Source organism: Nematostella vectensis, chromosome 1, assembly GCF_932526225.1.
Source record: "Nematostella vectensis chromosome 1, jaNemVect1.1, whole genome shotgun sequence".
Lineage (NCBI taxonomy): Eukaryota > Metazoa > Cnidaria > Anthozoa > Actiniaria > Edwardsiidae > Nematostella > Nematostella vectensis.
This window is the reverse complement of record NC_064034.1, coordinates 11,009,870-11,030,441: the sequence shown is the minus strand read 5'-3', so window position 1 is coordinate 11,030,441 and position 20,572 is coordinate 11,009,870. Positions and strand designations below refer to the sequence as shown.

Here is a 20,572-nt window from a genome sequence, read left to right as displayed (position 1 = left end):
CAAAGATGAAATGATCACCCACTGACTGTTTTCCCACTTTCGTACTATTATTTCCATGACAAGACGTTACATAAAAGTGTTATGATGGGAAATGTTATTAGCGACCAAACCCACCTGGCATTTGTACTAACGTCCACAAGTGGGCCTGATTATCAGTATGGCTTACTCGATGAAATTTCTCGAGATATTTTTTATCTGTCAGTTTTGCTGTATCAGCTCATTCCACTCGCAAACTTATCGCGATAAAGTGTTTGTAGGCGAACCCTACCAGGTTTTAAATGGTGTAGACTGGCTAGGATGTATACAGGCTTGTCACGGAGAGTGTACTTCGTATAATTTCTACCTGACGGAGGGAGTTTGTGAGCTATTGGCAGGTCAGACGACGGAGTGTGATGGTGGCAGAGGTGGAATGAGATTTCAAGCGCAAGCTGTCTCTCAACAACTGCGCGCGGCGCCGGGAAAAGGGGTACGATCTACCATAATTCTAAGGATTAAAAGTATAGTTTTTAAGTTTAACTCTAAGTAGAAATCAATAGATAAATATCTACAACCCTGTAAGCGATAAGGATAAATATAACTTTTACAATAAAATACAGAAGTGCGAAACTCCCTATGAATTCTAAAATATAAGCTTTTTTATTTGCAAATATTTTTTTTGCGCTTTGCGGTCTCTAACTTTTTAATTAGCATTTTAATGCATAAGGTAAATAAGAACATGTCGCCAACCATCTGATATTTTAGACTCAGAGTAAAGCCATCTTGAAGTAAAGAATGTAAAAGCATTGGAACCCTTGGCAATATCACTGGCGAGGAGACAGACTAGTATATTTTGTAGTTTAAACAATTTAAAAATTGCATAAGGAAGGTTGATATTTTTTTTACCTTTTTGTGAACTGTATTTGTTTTTTTTTTTTTTTTTTCTATGCTTATGATCCCTTGCACAAATAGCGTAGATTATAGTCTTTAAAAGGCGTTTGGAGTCTCGCACCTACTATATCCTATTGTGAAGTTATATCCATTCTTTTTGTGGACGACTTTGTGGATGAATATCTTTATATTTTCGTCCTCCTTTTAAATCAGATAGTCTTATTTATATTAAATAGTTACATTTCGATATTTTTTGGGTATATCCTGTCGCTAAATTGATATTAACGCTCTGATTTGTCATGCAGATTCTATGCACGTTCATTCGGTGCCCCAATTATAAAAAAAAAAAAGGAAAGAAAAAGAATAGAAACGAAAGAAACTGACGCTGTACAACAGATGGCCCGGATCCGACTTCTCTCACAAATCGTATCTTGGAATTGCCGACATTCGGTCCCGCAAATTGTCGGGTGTAAATCTTACAACTACACACTGCACACTTTTTCACATTTCTCGCCGATTGAAATTAGTGTGCGATGATAGAAACATAACCACAACTGCTTTTAATATGCAACGTCTCCTTTCCCCTTTTTAAATGTCAAATTGGTGTAGCGGGTCGTTTCCTTTTATATTCATACGACTCGCTGTTACCAGAATATATGGATTTCTTCTTCATTAATATTTTTTTCCAGAAAAACATTACTCCTGACAAGTTATCAACAACAGCAACGTCATCAGTCAAGACAAAAGTGATGTCAGCATTTACCCTAATAACAACATCGAAACTGAATACAACATCGACACTGAAAACAACATCGACAACGACATCAACAACAACAACAACATCAATGTCAACATCATCACCAACAACACTTTCAATATCAAAATCAACATTGGCGTCGAAATCGGCGTCAACACCAACACCAAAATTAATCTCAACATCAACACCAACACCAACATTAAACTCATCACCAACATTAATGTCGGCATTAATATCAACCTCTTCACAAGCATTAACACCAACATCAACATCAACACCAACACCAGCATCAACTTCAACATCAACTTCAACACCAACATCAACAACAACATCAACTTCAACATCAACTTCAACATCAACAACAACATCAACATCTACACCAACAACAACATCAACATCTACACCAACATCAACATCAACATCAACATCAACATCAACATCAACATCAACACCAACAACAACATCAACATCAACATCAACACCAACGTCAACATCAACATCAACATCAACACCAACGTCAACGTCAACACCAACGTCAACATCAACACCAACACCAACATCAACATCAGCTTCAACATCAACATCAGCATCAACGTCAACATCAACACCAACACCAACATCGGCATCGATGTCTATGCGGCGTATGTAAACTTATATCATTATTGGATGTTATTTTTTCATCTTTTTAACCGTTTCATTAAAAAAACGATAATACTTCCGTACTTTTAGCATGCTTTTTAGAAAGTTTTCATCGTACGGTAAGATGTATTTCGCTGCAACTTGTTCGATATTATTGCGTCAAATTCTAACTCTTTCTATTCGCATTTAGAGCTGCAGAGTTATAAGTTCTGAATGGAATTTGCGCATGGAATTTTTACGTTTTCCATGGGCCATTCTTAGGGTCGAATTTCTATCATTCTTACCACAAAAATGAATGCGTATTGGATCCGCGTCTCTCTTTTGATTGGAGAATATCAGCATGCTTTGGGAAGACGAAGTTTCTGGTACTGATTGCTTCCATATATGGTGTTGCAGTACCCCACGTGACGGTCACGCCTCTGCTACAGACAGTGTTGCTTGAAAGCAGCGATAAGGGCATATATTTAACGGCCCCAAATACAGACAGAAATGGACATACAGGAAAAAAAGAACATCCATAAGGTATTTATCGCGCAAATTTGTTGCTGGGAGCGCTTCAACGAAACATCAATACCATCAAACAGCCAAAATGTGCAGAATGGTATAGGTTCATGCAAACCTATCTACCACGCTGCCTCAACGGCGAAATGATCGAAGGGGGATTTTTGAGAACTAGTATCATTTATTTTGCATGTATGTGCATTATTAGGGCACAAATAAACGAGAAGTAATTGAATAATTATTTTAGGATATTGTTTGTCATAAAGGGCTTATTGTTTGTACGGAGGCGCTAACGTTTGTAAAAAAGCACGCAAATGACTTTCACAAAATACTATTGTTTGCACTTGCTGTAATAAAAATGTTTATGAATATTTCGTTCACTTTATTGATTGCGAGTTCTCGTTTTATTGATATTTTGTTTGTGCTATTGTTATGTATCCACTCGCAAATGATTTTTCATTCCTGGTTGTCGAATAGTGTAACTGAATGTGAAGAAAATGCAATTGTGTTCACTCAATTATGTAAAGTTCGTTAATGTATTTTCTTTAAGTTCAAATGATTTTACTTTAGCTTAAATGACAGTACATCGGCGTGAATGTTTGTCATTTTGGCTAAAATGAATGCGTATTTCTCGGTAATGAAAAGCAAAAGGTGTTAACTGTTATATTCGATCCTTTTTTGCGGGAAAGAGTGATATTTACTCACACTTTTCGAAATGCTCTGTGGCCATGATGGAAAAAAAGATTTCGGAAACAAGAAGGAAGTAAGGAACCCTTTTGCTCTGGGGATTAAAGGAGCGATCTGTGTTTCATGTGTAGGGGCCACCTGTGGCGGTTTGGGCCGCGCGCCCCTGGATCGACCCGTTTGAAATGCATTGTGGTGCGATTTTCCCATGTGAGTTTGTAGAACGGAAAAAGGGATTGTGAGTTGGATTATTAAATAAATAACTGAAATAACACAAGGAATCGCGGGTGTTAAACATGGATTGACTTTTTCCTTTCGTTTTGTAGACAGATGACTGACACGGCATCTTCACGACCGTCAGCTTGTGGTAGCTTCTACCGCCTTCCAGACGACACGTCAATCATCAGCACTACCTGCATGAAGTGGGACAATGATAATAACCGATGGGCAGGAAACTCCGAAGACGCACTAGTCAAGGATTTGATCCAGATGAAAGACTATAGCGGAAATGAACACAAACTTGGCATGATTAAAGGGGATATTTACTGTGGCACGGGAAGTTACAATTTCAACAATGCTACCTGGGCAGTATATTACAGATAGATGGCAGACTAGAGAGGAAGCAGAAATTTGTACTCCTTTATTACCTCACTTCCTTTTTTTACGGTTCCTTTTTTTAATTTCATTATTAAGGAATGGTTGAATACTAGCCCAATGCTAAGCAAGGGAGCGGTCATTTGTTAGAATAATTGATAAAGCTGACTGTTAATTTGGTATAACATTTTTGGTTTGACGAGGAAAATTTATCCAAGGGCTCCCGACATCAAATACACAGTACTTAATAAGATCTAAAATAACAATGTTTCTATTTACTTCTTTTTCGCTATTGGCAATATAGCATGAATTGCCTTTCTGTAATGTGTTATGTACGTGAGTCGTATACAAAACCTTTTATAAAAATAATATTATAAAATATGATCTATTAAAGCATGCTTTGCAAATACCCCCAACTCAGACATTAATCGATTCGTTGGAAAAAAAGGCGCGTGTCCAGAGGGGGGGGGGGGGGGGGGGGGGGGAGGGGGGGAGTCCGAGGATCTCACCCTAGTCATGTGACGAGCCTTCTTCGACTCCGGTTGACATTTTCGTTGGTAGCTAAAATATGGTTAATTTAACGTGTGTATTTGGATAGAAAAAATGTCTGGATCTAGTTCTGGATTTTTAACGAGTAACCTATTACAGATCGATTAATGTCGATCCGTGCTCCGTGACCTGCATCTCTGCCCCCCCTCCCTTTCCCCCACGAGTTTCTCTCTAGCCACGCCCTTGAGAAAAAGATGCCCGCGATCGCGAGCCCAACGTGTAAAATACAGATGGCAATGCGGACAATACTTCAGCAAACGCTGAAAGACAGTGGCGAAGGCACAATTGTACTTGAGCCACGTGTCCACCACTACGATTCCTCTATTTTTGACCTGTATATGATAATACAAAGGTTCACCCAAAAATGGTACTCGAATTGCCAAATTTTCGTCTTTAAAAAGAATTCTTTAGGGCAGACTTGAGTCTAATGTAAAGGCATACTGTACTTTTGGAGTACAAAAAGCCTCTTTAATTCCTTCTTAGAGAAGGATTGATCTCCGGGGGGACTCTGATAAAAACAGATGGGAGTGATTGTCGGCAAAATCGATTTTAACACTAAGGAATGGCACTTTAGGCGTGGTCAGCAGAAATTCTTACCCCTAAGGGATAACAAATTGGATGTGGTCGAAGGTTTTTTTTTTAAAAAACGGCGTTAAAACCTTCCTTAGGAATAGCAATTGGTTGAATTTTATACCCTAATGCTAAGTTCAAACGTCGTATTATCCATGAGCCGTATTCAATGCAAATGAATCAAGTTGACTGTTTTTATCTTCATTTGCATGCATTTGCATTGAATACGGCTCATGGATAATAAGACGTTTGAACTTAGCCTAAGAGATAACAGAATCGGAAAAATCCTTCAACCCCCCAAGGGATGGGATGGTCGAAATTTTATACCCTAAAAGATGTGACGATCACTCCCGTCTTTTATACCCTAAAAGATGTGACGATCAGCCCGGTCTTATATACCCTAAAAGATGTGACGATCAGCCCCGTCTTTTATACCCTAAAAGATGTGACGATCAGCCCCGTCTTGTATACCCTAAAAGATGTGACGATCACTCCCGTCTTTTATACCCTAAAAGATGTGACGATCACCCCCGTCTTTTATACCCTAAAAGATGTGACGATCAGCCCCGTCTTTTATACCCTAAAATATGTGACGATCATCTCCGTCTTTTATACCCTAAAAGATGTGACGATCACCCCCGTCTTTTATACCCTAAAAGATGTGACGATCAGCCCCGTCTTTTATACCCTAAAAGATGTGACGATAACCCCCGTCTTTTATACCCTAAAAGATGTGACGATCAGCCCCGTCTTTTATACCCTAAAAGATGTGACGATCACCCCCGTCTTTTATACCCTAAAAGATGTGACGATCACCCCCGTCTTTTATACCCTAAAAGATGTAACGATCATCTCCGTCTTTTATATCCTAAAAGATGTGACGATCACCCCCGTCTTTTATACCCTAAAAGATGTGACGATCAGCCCCGTCTTTTATACCCTAAAAGATGTGACGATCAGCCCCGTCTTTTATACCCTAAAAGATGTGACGATCACCCCCGTCTTTTATACCCTAAAAGATGTGACGATCACCCCCGTCTTTTTTTTCTGGAGAGTCCCTGGCCCGGAATAGTGTTCCTTGGGAGTACTTGAATCGTCGTCGTAGTTAGGAAGATTACAAAATATCCATCCAAAAACATAGCCTCGTCTTTTCAAATTCAATGTTTACAAACGCCAAGGCCCTTAGCGTTTGGGATTCGCCTATGCAAATCGATTTTTTTTACTAGCTTTACCTTCTGGGGATGAAAATGGCGGCAGAGAGACTGGAGAAGGCCCCTTAAAAAATTACTTCTAGAAAACAGAAATCCCGCCTACCAATCAGATTCTTGTGTACTGAGACTAAATACATCCGACCGCGTGCATAACATTTGATAGGACATGATTTAATCTTTTAATCAAATACAGCCTCCTCTCTTCGAACTGTAGTCATTCAAGACCAAACTTATTGTTTAGATCCGTCGGCTACTGGGGCAGCTACCTAAATAGATTTTCCCGTTTATATTACATAGTCTCGCCTTAGTGTAAACACTAAGGTTTTATGCTGCTTCTAACAAAGAAACATGCCACTCTATACGTTCATACCAAAAGTGGAAGTTGAGAATTAGCATGCGTATTTGCTTGACATTTGGCTATAAGAGCCAATCCGCGTGCATTTACAAAATGTAAGCCCCACTATATAAATTCCAATTCGTCATATGTGTCCATCATTGTCGTCACTCTTTTCAGGTAAGTTCCTTTTTTCTTTAGCTAGGATAAGTTAAGCAAAAGAGAAATTAAGAAAAAAAAAAACATATCCAACAAGCAATTCATTTATATTACTGGCTTCCCGATGACCATTCAATTTGATATCCGTAGGTCACTCATTGTATCTTGTTTTCACGAATCCGCCGATTTCAGCTTCTTTGACATGCTAGTACTTGGTGATTTTGCTTTATTTCGCGGAAAAAAAAACTTCAAAGGGCGTGACAACTGTTTGTCGTAACCGGTGCTACTTCCAGTCATTAATTTGTGGAAGCACGGGTGACCTAGTGTTAGCGCGTCGGTCTCTCACCTCAATGTACCAGGTTCGTATCCTGGCTCAAACTGGGGATTTTTTCCAGGTTCTTGCCTTGATTCGAATTTGTGTCACAAGTGAGTTGAAGTTATTCTCCTGCGCTTCCAGTCTTCTCGGATAAGGACACTAAACCGGAGGTCCCGTCTCTTCAAGTTGCACTACACTAACCTGAACCGAAGGGACGTAAAAGAACCACTGGGAACGCAATAAAAAACCCTCTGGCAGTGACCAACCCCAGTGACAGTGCTTACAATGCTTACTAACAATACACTCAAGGGGGTGCTCGATTTGGAGCCTAGCTCTGTTGTACCTCCCGCACCAGTATAACTGGTGGAAATTGAATAAATACTAAATAACTATTTTTTTTTTACGTGAGACCTCTAAATAACGAGCAACCAAAAATAACATTATAAATAAACTCCAAACGAGTGCTCAACTCGGCATGAGCTGTAGTACATACGCTTGAATCAGACATTGTATACCTGTTGCTATGCAAGAACCTCTTTATCAAATACGTAATTGTATATATGTATTCGGGCCGTAATTCATGGTCGCCAATCTCATTAGGGGATCTATTAAGAATTGATCACATTAATTATAATCGATGATAATAAAATTTAATAAAAATGATAATGTGTTGTGAGAGATTATGTTGATATAAATTTTAGTAATTGTAGCAAGCAAATATACTAGTCAAGATATTTACTCTAGCTAAAAGGATAATTCGAGGTTAAAAGTATTCTTGTAGCACTGTTAGTTTTTTAATAGATTTAGCTTGAATGCGAGAATGTTTGTATAATTAACAGATTAAGGATTAGTAAAATAATGACTGGGACTCACGTCTCGGGACTTGTCTGTCTTCAACTTCTCATTAAGTTGGTAACGTGTCTTCTGTTTATAAAATTTCCTTTTAATAAGAAACATTGACTATTGGTATCATTAGCACTCCACGTACAGACGTAGGACCGCCCACACTCTTGTAGGAGCTGCTGGGCTCTGCTAGGTTGGTAATCTGATCCAAGTCAGCACGCACCGCCCACACTCTTGTAGGAGCTGCTGGGCTCTGCTAGGTTGGTAATCTGATCCAAGTCAGCACACACCGCCCACACTCTTGTAGGAGCTGCTGGGCTCTGCTAGGTTGGTAATCTGATCCAAGTAAGCACACACCGCCCACACTCTTGTAGGAGCTGCTGGGCTCTACTAGGTTGGTAATCTGATCCAAGTCAGCACACACCGCCCACACTCTTGTAGGAGCTGCTGGGCTCTGCTAGGTTGGTAATCTGATCCAAGTCAGCACACACCGCCCACACTCTTGTAGGAGCTGCTGGGCTCTGCTAGGTTGGTAATCTGATCCAAGTCAGCACACACCGCCCACACTCTTGTAGGAGCTGCTGGGCTCTGCTAGGTTGGTAATCTGATCCAAGTCAGCACACACCACCCACACTCTTGTAGGAGCCGCTGGGCTCTGCTAGGTTGGTAATCTGATCCAAGTCAGCACACACCGCCCACACTCTTGTAGGAGCTGCTGGGCTCTGCTAGGTTGGTAATCTGATCCAAGTCAGCACACACCGCCCACACTCTTGTAGGAGCTGCTGGGCTCTGCTAGGCTGGTAATCTGATCCAAGTCAGCACACACCGCCCACACTCTTGTAGGAGCTGCTGGGCTCTGCTAGGTTGGTAATCTGATCCAAGTCAGCACACACCGCCCACACTCTTGTAGGAGCTGCTGGGCTCTGCTAGGTTGGTAATCTGATCCAAGTCAGCACACACCACCCACGCTTAATTGAGTGACCACTTCTTCCCTTTTCGTTCAGTTTCGATTACAAGTTGAATATTTGTTCCAAAGTTACATTTTTTACTTTTCCTACCTACTCGTTTAGTTTCATGGCAAAGGACATTCGTTTTGTATCCTTAACCCATTGACTCCTGGCTTTTTTTAGCTGAATTTACAAAAAACAGACTGAAAAAAGAAACCTCCCCCCCTATTCTGAGTTTTATACAGCCCGTCAAAGTCAAACACAGCTGCACCTAGTCAGCAGTATCCAAGCTTTCCAACAGTGCTTTGCGGTCCCCACTTTTAATCCCTCGTCGTTGTGCTGAAGCCAGCACAAGTTGATGGTTGCTTGTATTTTTCATCAAAAATACAGCTATGAGCATATTAGGAGAGTGTCTCAGGACATCATGAAGTCTTTTGGGGCATAATTGAGTGCTTTGCTTATGGATATTTGCAAGCAAAGGTGGATTCATGATGATTTTTTCTTGTTTGGCTTTGCCTGGATGAGAAAATAATTTTCTAATGAATCACCACAGCTCTCCTAAATGCTGTCTTTTCTGAAACCAAATTGATTCCAAAATTGTTTACACTGCTATTCTGGGTCTGTATGACCTGGAATTGATTTGTTTGGCTTTGGGGTGAAAAGACTTATAAAAAACCATCTGACTTTGGGGAGAGGAGTGTTGACTGGCCCTCCCCTCGTGTATTTTCCCCTGGATCTCCCAGAATGCTTTGCAATCCGCAAAGACATCTTCGTGGTTGTACAAGCCTTCAAGGAGTGGACATTGTGTTTTGAGGCCAAGGAAATGTACCTGGAGGATCAGAATAAAGGTATCTATTTGTGTCTTGAGCTGTGTTTGCTGATCTCTCTCCCTTGTGTGGTATTTTGAGCGTTTTATTGAGAGGGGTGTTTCTGCTTTTCTCTCCTTGTTCGATTTGAGATTTGTCAAAGAACTTGTGCTATTATTTGGCTTAAGAGTAGATGCCAACACCTTGGTTGGATGCATATCTGCAAGACCATTTATCCCTTAGACTGATGCCTGAGTATCTTCATCTTGTTGTGTTTATTTTGCATTTATCAATTTTTTGGGTTGTGGGTACTTCCCAAAGCCGGTACAGGCCGGTTGAGGGGTCAATGTGTTTAACTCTTTTCAAAACTTTCCTTTGTCCTCGCTAATTTTGCCGAATTAATGTTATGTGAGATGATTGTCAAGTATTGTCCAATCACTGCACTCTGCACACGTGGTCAGTTAGTACTTGTCAATCAAACCTACTACTCCTTTTACTACAACTAAGGGGCGGACCATTTGACTTTTGAGGGGGTGGGTGGGTGATTTTGAAAAAAACAATATCCTGCAAGCTACATTTCAAAGAAAAATATTGCATTCAAAGCAAATGAGCAGAAAAAAAACTCATGCACAATTTTAAGAAAAAAATGTTGCAAAGCCATTGTGTGAAAAGATAAACTCTATGAAATAAAATCAAAATTCTGTGATGACTTTGATAAAACGTTTTTTTCTATATTTTTGATATGTGTATTTTGTATTTCTCCTCACCATATTCTTGAAAGTTTCTATAGGTCGAGACTCGCCCTTTCCACTATCACACCCTATGTTGAAACTTATAAGTTGTGTGGTATCCTCCTATCAGATAAAACTAGTTCCCAATGGTTTTATCCTAGAAATCACATTCTGAAATAAAACAAAAGTGCTCATGCTGAAGATTTTTCAATGATGATTGCTATAATGCCCTTTGCAATCATTTTAGAAAAAAATACCAAAAAGTTTACTTGTACAACAGAAGTCACAAACTTTTATTTTATTTTGAAATACCTTTTATTTATTTGTTGTTTTATTAAGACTTAATAAAACAACATATAAATGAATAAAAAGGCTTAATAGATCAATATATAAACTGTAACATCATATTTTATATAAATAGATAAAATAGACCAATCTTTCATAATTAATTTGATGGACCGAAATAAATTATAATGTGAATGAGGAAACAACTAAAATGGTTGTTTCCTCTTTGTGTTAACATATAGGCAGAGATACCAACCATCGATTAAAATTCAGGAGATGGGATCTATATAAATGCTTGCCCCTAAAGATGTCCTTGTTTTGTGGAATATTTCAACAGAACCTTAAACAACATTTTAACAAATGTGGGAGATTTCAAAGAAGCTTCTCTTTTTTTGCTATTTTATCTGACTCAATATGCAAGGTAAGAGCTTGATAGCGAAGACTCGTTTGGCTATGACACGAAGGTCTTACCATGTATAATCCCTATACCTATAGTGAGTTTATTGAATTATAATTTCAATCTATTCGAAGGTCCAAAAGAATGAAACACAACGTATGGAGTTCTATATTAGAGATATTGGACGAGAAAAGAAAAAAAAATGCCGATTGGAAAAAAATGCTGCAAAAAGACGTGGGCTCCAAGAAAAAAAATATCCTGCATAGCAGTACATGGGGAAAAAATCATGCACATTCGATGGACGAAAAAAAAATTCTTGCAGACATAAAATCACCCCCCCCCCCCCCCCCCGCGTAAAAACATATGTAGTGAAGGCTACCGGCAATACCGGACCATAATGCTCGATACCCATTTGTGTAGAAGCGGTGGTAGAAATCAAACAGAGTTATTAGAACTAAGCGAAATTATTGTGATTTATTTTCCTGCTTGTTTTTTTTTCTTTCACCTTCCATTGAACCATACGCTCCTGCGCAGAGCTTTCTGAGTCACTCGTTTTCTCTGCTCCACATCAATGGAAACAAGTGACACAGGAAGCTCTGCGCTGGGAGGGTAATGGAACCAGGGATAAAGTAAAATCGTGGGCTTTAGTAAGAGCGAAGGGGGTTGTGGAAAAATGGTATATAACTATGCGACTGAGTTTTTTAGTTATCGCGCATTTAGGTCATTGCGCAATGCCTAAATCTATATTTTACATTTTTTACAGAATCAACATGGCAGCTTTTAAATTTTTGTTTTTCCTGGTCGCTGTTGCTTTCGTGACAGGTTGGTATTGAAATGTGTTCAAGATTTAGCCTGCCCAGCGCAAAAATTTCATGGTAAGGTGGCCCGCGTCAAAGAAAAAAACTACTTATAAAACAATAATAAATTTTCAAGGCGCTCCCATACAATCATTATTTTGCACGATTTCTCTAATTCTCTCAAATTGTGAAAGAAACATCCAAGAATTGGAGTTTCTTGCAGTACTAGGTAAAATCCAAACCGATTGCGGAATAATTGAGGTTAATCGCAGGTCGAAGTTTGGAAAAAAGCGACTGTAGTACGACAAAAATAAAATGTGAGACCCCTTTGAAAATCGTGTTTCAAGTATCACGCATTTGATATATAACGATTTTCTGTTGGGCCGATCTTGCTCTAAATCGACTATAACAATTTGGACTCCTCGAGATATGTCTTCAAGAATAACAAGCATATTGCCAATCAAACCGTTCACAGAAAGAATAATACCATCTAAAAAAAAAAGAAAATATTTGGGGCACAGCCACGCCCCTACTGGTCATTTCCTTATGTTTTTTTTTTAAATATTGGGAAGGCACATGCCCCCAGAGCCCCACCCACTGCTATGGCCCTGTTAAAGCAACATTTGATATGTCCTCCATAAAGGTGTGTAAGCATTAACATTTATAGACCGTGTTTTAGAGTTTTGCGCTTGTTGAAGTAAGCAGGACATTTTGTACATAATCATAATCTGAAAGCATCAATTTTGATCGCTTTAAACTTTTGGTGGACTGTGTCTACCGATTGATTGTCATCGATTTGATTGCAATTTGTTTGTCATTCTTGAAGACGTCTATCTCGAGATGTCCAAATTGTTTAAACCAATTTAGGCCCAATGGAATATCGCTATATTTCGTGATACTTGAAACCCGATTTATTTATTACAGCATATATATTTCAAAGGGGTTTTACATTTCGTTTTTATACTACAATCTCTTTTTTCCAAACTTCGACCTACGGGATTAACCTCAATTATTCCGCAATCGGTTTGGATTTAACCTAGTACTGCAATAAACTCCAAATAAGAGAATTAGAAAAATAGCGCAAATAAATGATTGTATGGGTGCGATTTGAAAATGCATGATTTTTTTGATAAGCAGTTCTTTTGAATTGTCGCGGGCCACCTTAAGTGGAGTTTTTTTTTGTGTGCATCGCGGTTTAGTAAGCAGGCAAGTGAGGTTGTTAGGTAGATAGATGAGGTAAGGTAGGTAGGTAGGTAGGTAGGTAGGTAGGTAGGTAGGTAGGTAGGTAGGTAGGTAGGTAGGTAGGTAGGTAGGTAGGTAGGTAGGTAGGTAGGTAGGTAGGTAGGTAGGTAGGTAGGTAGGTAGGTAGGTAGGTAGGTAGGTAGGTAGGTAGGTGAGGTCAGGTAGGTAGGTAGGTAGGTAGGTAGGTAGGTAGGTGAGGTCAGATAGGTAGGTAGGTAGGTAGTCAGGTAGGTAGGTAGGTAGGTAGGTAGGTAGGTAGGTAGGTGACCTACATGAAATAAACAAAGTTTTTTCCCCTAGACATTGCTGTGAGTCAGACATGTACCTTGCCCTTTGGAAACGGTCAAACAGGTTTTTGCAGCAACCAATGCCCTTCTGGGTACATTGGAGCCTGGGACCTTCCCCACCAGTGTGGCGGGATGTCAGGGAACCAATGCTGCTTCATGCAAACTTAAGGTGAGAATGATTTCAGAGTTCTACCTACCAATTAACACAAACATACACTGTTAGTTTCAGGGAGTTATTTTTACTCCACTCAGAGAGTAAAAACTACTCTTTGCGATGGAGTACTTTTAAAGGAGTAATTTGAACTCCTTTATTGGAGTAAAAACTACTCCACTGGGGAGTAATTTTTTTGTTTACTCCCTTAACGGAGTAAGTTTTACTCTGCTGAGAATTAGTATCGAATGTTTATTAGAAAAAGAGTAATTGTCACTCTTGGTGGTCAAATAATGGAGTTAAAAGTACTCTTTTCTGGGAGTAATTTTAGCAGAGTAAAAGCTACTCCAACTATCTGAAGTGAAAAGAGTTATTTTTACTCCAGATGGTCAAGAAATGGAGTAAAGAAGTACTCCTTTTAGGGGGTAGGTTTTGAAGAGTAAAAACTACTCCAGCCATCTCGTGTTGAAAGAGTATTTTTTACTCCAGCTGTATCTTTTTAGAGCAGTAAAAAACCACTCCAAATATATAAAATAAAGAGAGTTGTTTTTTACTCTGAATTAGCTGAATTTAAGAAGGAAAACGATAGTCTTTATTATATAAGACAAAAGATAAAAATAATAATTTATCGTATTTATTGGTATTGAGACAAAAAACTCTACCCTGTGCCTAGGAGTTTCCTAAGATTTCCTAAGTTCGATCAAAACAACAAAATATGATTAAACTTCCTAAAAATTCCTAGGATTTCCTAGTATAAGCAGTAGACCAGAAAATTGAAATAATTTGGATAAGAAAATCTTAGGAAGAAGATTTGAAGTTCTACAATTTAGGAACTCTTAGGAAATTCTTAGGAAATCCTAAAAGAACATTTTCAATACAAGAACAGGCCTCGCCATACTTGCATATATTGTCAGCTATACTACAACAATAAGAAATGTAATCAAAGACAGGCTTGGACTCGAACATGAGTTTTATGTGGTGTACTTTCAAAATTCGCTCAGAATAATTAGTACTGCATATTGTTTCTAATAGAAATGCTACTTGAGATTATAAAAAAAAGAAGTCCCGCTTTGCAGATAGAAGACGGCTCACCAGGGCGCAAAATCATAACGGTCGAACGAAAGCCATTATCATAACCTCCAAACGGATAGCCGTTTATTCCCGTCTTTTCTACGCGTAATCCACCTTTTTTGAGGATTTGATGGCAGAACATGGATTGAAGTTAAAGGTTAGTGTGTAATGGGCTTTATAATGTGATAGGTTTAATACTAAATGTGATTTTTGCGACCAACTTCAGCATCAAATCATCGTTCGTGAGCGGATTTCTCGAACTAGACTGATATGTTTTGTGATTCTTTGTTATCTTCCAAAGCAATACTACCTTCTTATGTGTTTCTCTTATTATCTTCGCAGGACATTATGATAGAGATAGTAAAATGTGCTCGAGTTGAAAGCCAGAAAAGAAAGAAGTTTGAGGTATAAGGAATGTATCAATACGTAAATCGCAAGAAACGGATAAAAACTTTGTAAACTTAAGTTATTCACTAATCACTGTACTTACATCTAAAGCGCCTATGTTTTACAAACTGTTACTTCAAGCACAAAATTGAATAACTTAGCTTAGTAAAAACCTAGTAATCAGTCTTGCACCTAAAATTTGTCCAGATATTTATTTTGAATATCTAATGTTACTGTAGTTGGTTTTTGTCCGTATATTCTGATCACAGTAAACCCTGCATATGAAGAACCTAGTTATCTTTTCAAGCTAGCCTACCAGGTTCAAATTTAAATGGTGCATATAGAGGCATTAGGCTTCTAGCTTCTTATCTGAATATACAAAGATGGAGGAGGAGGCAGTTCTTTTGGAAAACCGTAATGACGCCAAAAAGGGTAATGTTCCAAGCTGTTAAAGTTGTTATAGAAAAATAATATTGTGTTATGTTTGTTTCAGCTTTGTTATGTTGGGACACTTGTTAGTAATTTTGTCCTGGATACCTTATGTCAAATGACTATTATTTTTCAAACATTTTTTCAACTTATATTTTTGTTATTTTTTAAACTGAATTGTTTAATTAAATGATTTGTCAAATTCATAATAACGTCTTTTCCTTGGTGTTTCTAAATTACTCTACTTTCTCCAGTATTAACCCCTGAAGTAGGTGGAGTTTAAACGGCCATTTTGTAAAAACAGGGGGGAGGGGGTTGAAATCATCCCTTTAGTTACCCAATTAGTAGGGGGAAATAACAAAATAGGGAGTTAAAATTGACTCCCATTTTGAGGGTGAATTGTACTCTTTTAATGGAGTAACTACAAGCAACCTAGTAAATTACTCCACTTAGCTACCCCCTAAAGTGGGTAAAATCTACTCCCCTGAGAGAGTAGGAAAAAAAGGAGTAAAAAATAACTCCATTTTGAGGGTAAATTGTACTCCTTTAATGGAGTAATAGCAAGCAACCTAGTAAATCACTCCCTTTAGTTACTCCCCTACAGGGGTAAAATCTACTCCCTTGAGAGAGTAGAAAAAAGGGAGTAAAAAATTACTCCAAAAAGGGATTCATTTTGTACCTCGTTTTTTTACTCCCCTTTTGGAGTTAAAACTACTCTCTGAAACTAACAGTGTAACATACACAAACATAATTAAGATGAAATTGTTTAAGTTCTACCTACCAATAGATACTGCTACAAACAAAACTAATTATTACAGAGCTGTAGCGAAATTCAAATTAGTATCAGTAGTGTACACGACACACACTAAGTTCTGATTTTTAACAATATTATTTTAACGGGCCTTTCGATGGAGTAGACTATCCAGTACACAATCCAGGACCCCCTCCCCCCTTGAACACGAAAATACATAAATAAATAAAGACCCCCTCCCACCTAGAAATTAAAAGCAAACGAAAAAAAAAAACACGAAAATACATTAATAAATGAAAATATCTTTATGTTTTTATTCCAGGATGGCTCGTAACTACTGTGCCGAATGGGATATACAATAGCCCAGGGTTATCCAAACAATAAAGACGTTACTGATTGCTTCATTTTCTGTGTTCTGTTGTGAGCATCGGGTACGCCCATTCATAGAAAAAGTATGCAACGCATCAAATCCTGAAGCTTAGCCTATCCTACTTCTTACACTAATCGACTCTCTTTTGACCTTCCAGTATAACCAAGGGCATACAACGAGCCCCCCTTCCCGAAACGAGTTGAAATGGCATATTTCGTCGTTTGAATATGTTCTTATGCCGAAGATACCGATTCTAAAAATTACTGGGAAATATCTTTTCCCTTTTTCCAGGAGGGACAATTCCTTTTTTCCCAGCCTGCAATAGTAAGGATTTTTTTCCCAGCCTGCAATAGTAAGAATTTTTTTCCCAGCCTGCAATAGTAAGAATTTTTTTCCCAGCCTGCAATAGTAAGGATTTCTTTCCCAGCCTGCAATAGTAAGAATTTTTTTTCCCAGCGAGCAGTGTAGGCAGCATTTTAAGACATGAATAATTGCCCGTATAACCGGTCGGGACGATTTTTTTTCCAAAGCATGCGCTCCAGCGCCCCCAAAAATATTCCCAGCACAAGTAGTCCGACTCCATGAATATGCCAGCAGAACCATGCATTCGGGACGATTTTCCCAGTAACCGAGGGGGTCTAACCTTCCCAGCCAGCAAAAGATACGGGCTGCGGATCAGATCCGTTTTGTGTCCTTGGATCCAACGACGTAACTGGCTCCCTCGACAGTCTCTTCCCCCCTCACTAGAATGTTAGATTTCTTATGCCGATATGGGGTTTTAAGATCCTCCTCCCGCCACCTCTTCACACAAAGACACACACACACATCGATCGATGTTCACATTAGTGCATTCATGGGTATACAGAGCCGTAGTAGGCCACTTAAGATTGAGGAGCACAATACAGAAACATCAAGAAAATATGGGGGAAGGGTGCAGGAACGCCCATTGGGGGGCACAAGACCAAGTGCCCCACCCCCTGCTACGGCTCTGGTATTCACCGTGGATGTTGCCTCGTACCCGGGCGTCTCAAGTTTGTAAAAGCAATTATCACTTCCTCGGAAAGCAATGAACCAGCGTGCTCTCTCAGCGAGCATAGTCCGGTCACGCTCTAGTAAGCGCGGTAAGCCCTAGTAAGCCCGGTATGAGACAGCCGTGAATTCACGTTTTAAAGCCAAGACTCCAAATCGCTTCGCTTTCCTGGAGTTACTCTCGTTTACTTAGCTTGACAGGCATGTCGATTATTGTAGAGCTAAAAAAACAGGTCCTAAAATTGAGAGTGTTGTCCTTAACTGGGTCCTAAAATCATAAGTGTTGTCCTAAACAGGGTATGGTTTTTCTGAATTTTTGTCCTAAACAGGGGAACAGGTTCAGGTTTCAAAACCCCAAGCGGCACCCTTATATACAGGGTAAAAGTTAGGGGGATGCTCGTGCATAATTTAGCCTAACAAACTCTGTTTCTACCACCACCGCCCTACGAAATTGTTTTCTACCACACGAGTCCATACACGAAGTACCGAGCTTCACTAGCTACCACTGCCCAGTATGCGCGTAGGCTCCGGCCTGCCATCTTTTATTGTGTGCCATACGTTTTCCATGTGATGCTTATAGAGCGATAAGAAAAGATCTTTTACAAACGAACCAACTTTCTGCGCGGCGAAACGAAATAATATAACGATAAATCAATTCGGCCATAACTTTTTTAACTGTAAAGGAATCGCTTAGAGGCGCGTGGAAATGGTGAAACGACGCCAAGAGGGTTCGAGTGCTGATTCTGGCGCGAAAAGCAGTGATGAGGCCACAGACTCAGCACATTCCTCCAAGGAAATGAAAAGGAGAAAGTTATCCTCTACCAGAAGCCTAGACCCAGTAAGTAGCTAAGTAACTAATATTATTCTTGTTTTAATATATCGTTTTACTTGAGTAAACTTTGTTCATAACATTACCTTGCCACTAGCTTAGAAAACTGAAGGCAGTGTAACATTTTCTCCGTCAAGCCGTAAGCTTTATTTGTTTTACTAAAAAAGATGCTTTACTACTATGTAAACAATATTTCGCAGTTTGATTTAGCCTTCTTGAAGTTTGAAATTAGCGAAGAACTCCACAACTCTTTTCGAAATATCAATTTTTTATCAACTTACATCACAACAACCCATCCGATTCAAACTACGCGCTGTTTGAAAAAATAAACAAATAAAGAATAAGTCATATATAAAGATAGTTGGAGCAATCCTCTCAATTCGATTGAGGCTTTGGATTACTCTTTCGTTCTGCATCGTAATAGTGTGAAAAATATGTGTGTTACCCATTAGGTTCTGTTTAAAATTCATAATCTCCTGACATTCCTGTGAACATTAGACTGATCTCTGTTCTGAGCTGTATGAAGCTATCAGAAACTACAGATCTGAAGATGGCAGAGTGCTGTGTGAGGCCTTTATACGAGTCCCTAAGAGAAGGTGAGACTCAAATACAGATTTTGCCAACATCTATTATTGTACATGGTGAACAGAGTTGTGCTGTTGTTATCCAATGATTTTTTTACAGTCGAATCTGTAGTATCGCAACCAACGTTTCGTTCTGCAGTTTGTTCTGCAAGTTCGAACCATCTTTGATCTTTTCTGTTCCGGGGGTCATAATTCTATATATTGTGGTCAACCCTCCTGGTTTTGCCAGGAATCTCAAGATTTATGGTTTTAAGACAAAATCTCCCCACCTCCAAATTTTGAGAGGAGGAACAGAAAAGACCAATGACGGTTCAAACTTTTTGAAACACGGGTCATGATACAACCGATTTAACTGTAAGCTGCCTTATGTTGAAATATCTTGTTAGCAGTTTGCAACCCGTTATTTGTGGTGTTAAGCAGTTGTTCAGCTGTCTGTACACTAACACTTCCTACTAAATCAGAAATACATACACTTAGCAATGTTGTATGGTGTTTTACTGTCTTGTTGGTGTTATTGCAGAAATGAAAGATAGGGATTTTGAAAAGACATTCTGAGAAATTGAGTCAGACATTGGAACACCTTTATCTATGTTGTTTTGATGTAGAAGCAGCCCTGAGTATTATGATGTAATATCCACACCAATTGACCTGCTCAAAATCCAGGTGAGCTGGGTAATAGTACAATTTTTATGGCATTGGTCACGTTTTCCTCAAGGACTTGATATATACCTATTTTATGTAATAATGCATGATTTATGGCGTTCATAAAAGAGTGCTCAATACACAGATGTAGAGCAGGATATATCTTGATGTGTGGGAAAATTATGAACTACTTTTTTTATCCCTACAAGCCTGTTTCGTGGTTGGCCACTCATTAGGAGATTTATTAAGTATAGAAGCATTACCATCGCTTATATACAGTCTATATACATAATTTACATAAATAAAGGAGCAAAATTTGAATGGCTTAAAAAGTGCACGGTTTCCCCCTTTATTTATGTAAATTATGTTTATAGACTGTTACGTAACCCACTGCTGTTCATGGGTAGCATATAAATGGGTGAATCCATGTGTCATAACCCACTGCTGTTCATGGGTAGCATATAAATGGGTGAATCCATGTGTCATAACCCACTGCTGTTCATGGGTAGCATATAAATGGGTGAATCCATGTGTCATAACTCACTGCAGTTCATGGGTGGCACAAATGGGTGAATTCATGTGTCGTAACCCACTGCTGTTCATGGGTAACAAATAAATGGGTGAATCCATGTGTCGTAACCCACTGCCGTTCATGGGTAACATATAAATGGGTGAATCCATGTGTCGTAACCCACTGCTGTTCATGGGTAACATATAAATGGGTGAATCCATGTGTCATAACACACTGCTGTTCATGGGTAACATATAAATGGGTGAATCCATGTGTCGTAACCCACTGCTGTTCATGGGTAA

The 20,572-nt window shown here is 39.0% G+C and overlaps 1 protein-coding gene, 2 long non-coding RNA genes and 1 other non-coding gene across 5 annotated transcripts in view; all 4 read left to right on the top strand.

Annotated features, from left to right (window-relative positions):
• The first annotated feature begins 2,135 nt into the window (after positions 1–2,135).
• LOC5505234 lies at positions 2,136–4,458 on the top strand. The gene is made up of 3 exons (XR_007308194.1): positions 2,136–2,265; positions 2,660–2,785; positions 3,775–4,458. It is a non-coding gene; the product is annotated as an uncharacterized LOC5505234 (transcript).
• A 2,357-nt stretch (positions 4,459–6,815) lies between these two features.
• On the top strand, positions 6,816–16,709 carry LOC116607136. Its single transcript, XR_007308190.1, has 4 exons — positions 6,816–6,886; positions 11,954–12,012; positions 13,530–13,685; positions 16,628–16,709. It is a non-coding gene; the product is annotated as an uncharacterized LOC116607136 (long non-coding RNA).
• LOC125563175 lies at positions 14,761–15,566 on the top strand. The gene is made up of 2 exons (XR_007308192.1): positions 14,761–14,895; positions 15,081–15,566. It is a non-coding gene; the product is annotated as an uncharacterized LOC125563175 (long non-coding RNA).
• Positions 16,710–18,216: 1,507 nt separating the features above from the next.
• Positions 18,217–20,572, top strand: part of LOC5505235 (protein polybromo-1) — a 37,847-nt gene continuing 35,491 nt past the window's right edge. For both annotated transcript variants that reach the window (XM_048728067.1, XM_032373640.2), the window contains exons 1-3: positions 18,217–18,542; positions 19,032–19,129; positions 19,723–19,780. In XM_048728067.1, coding sequence (XP_048584024.1) covers positions 18,411–18,542; positions 19,032–19,129; positions 19,723–19,780 — 288 coding nt within the window. In that variant the 5' untranslated portion in view covers positions 18,217–18,410. The remainder of the gene's footprint in view (positions 18,543–19,031; positions 19,130–19,722; positions 19,781–20,572) is intronic.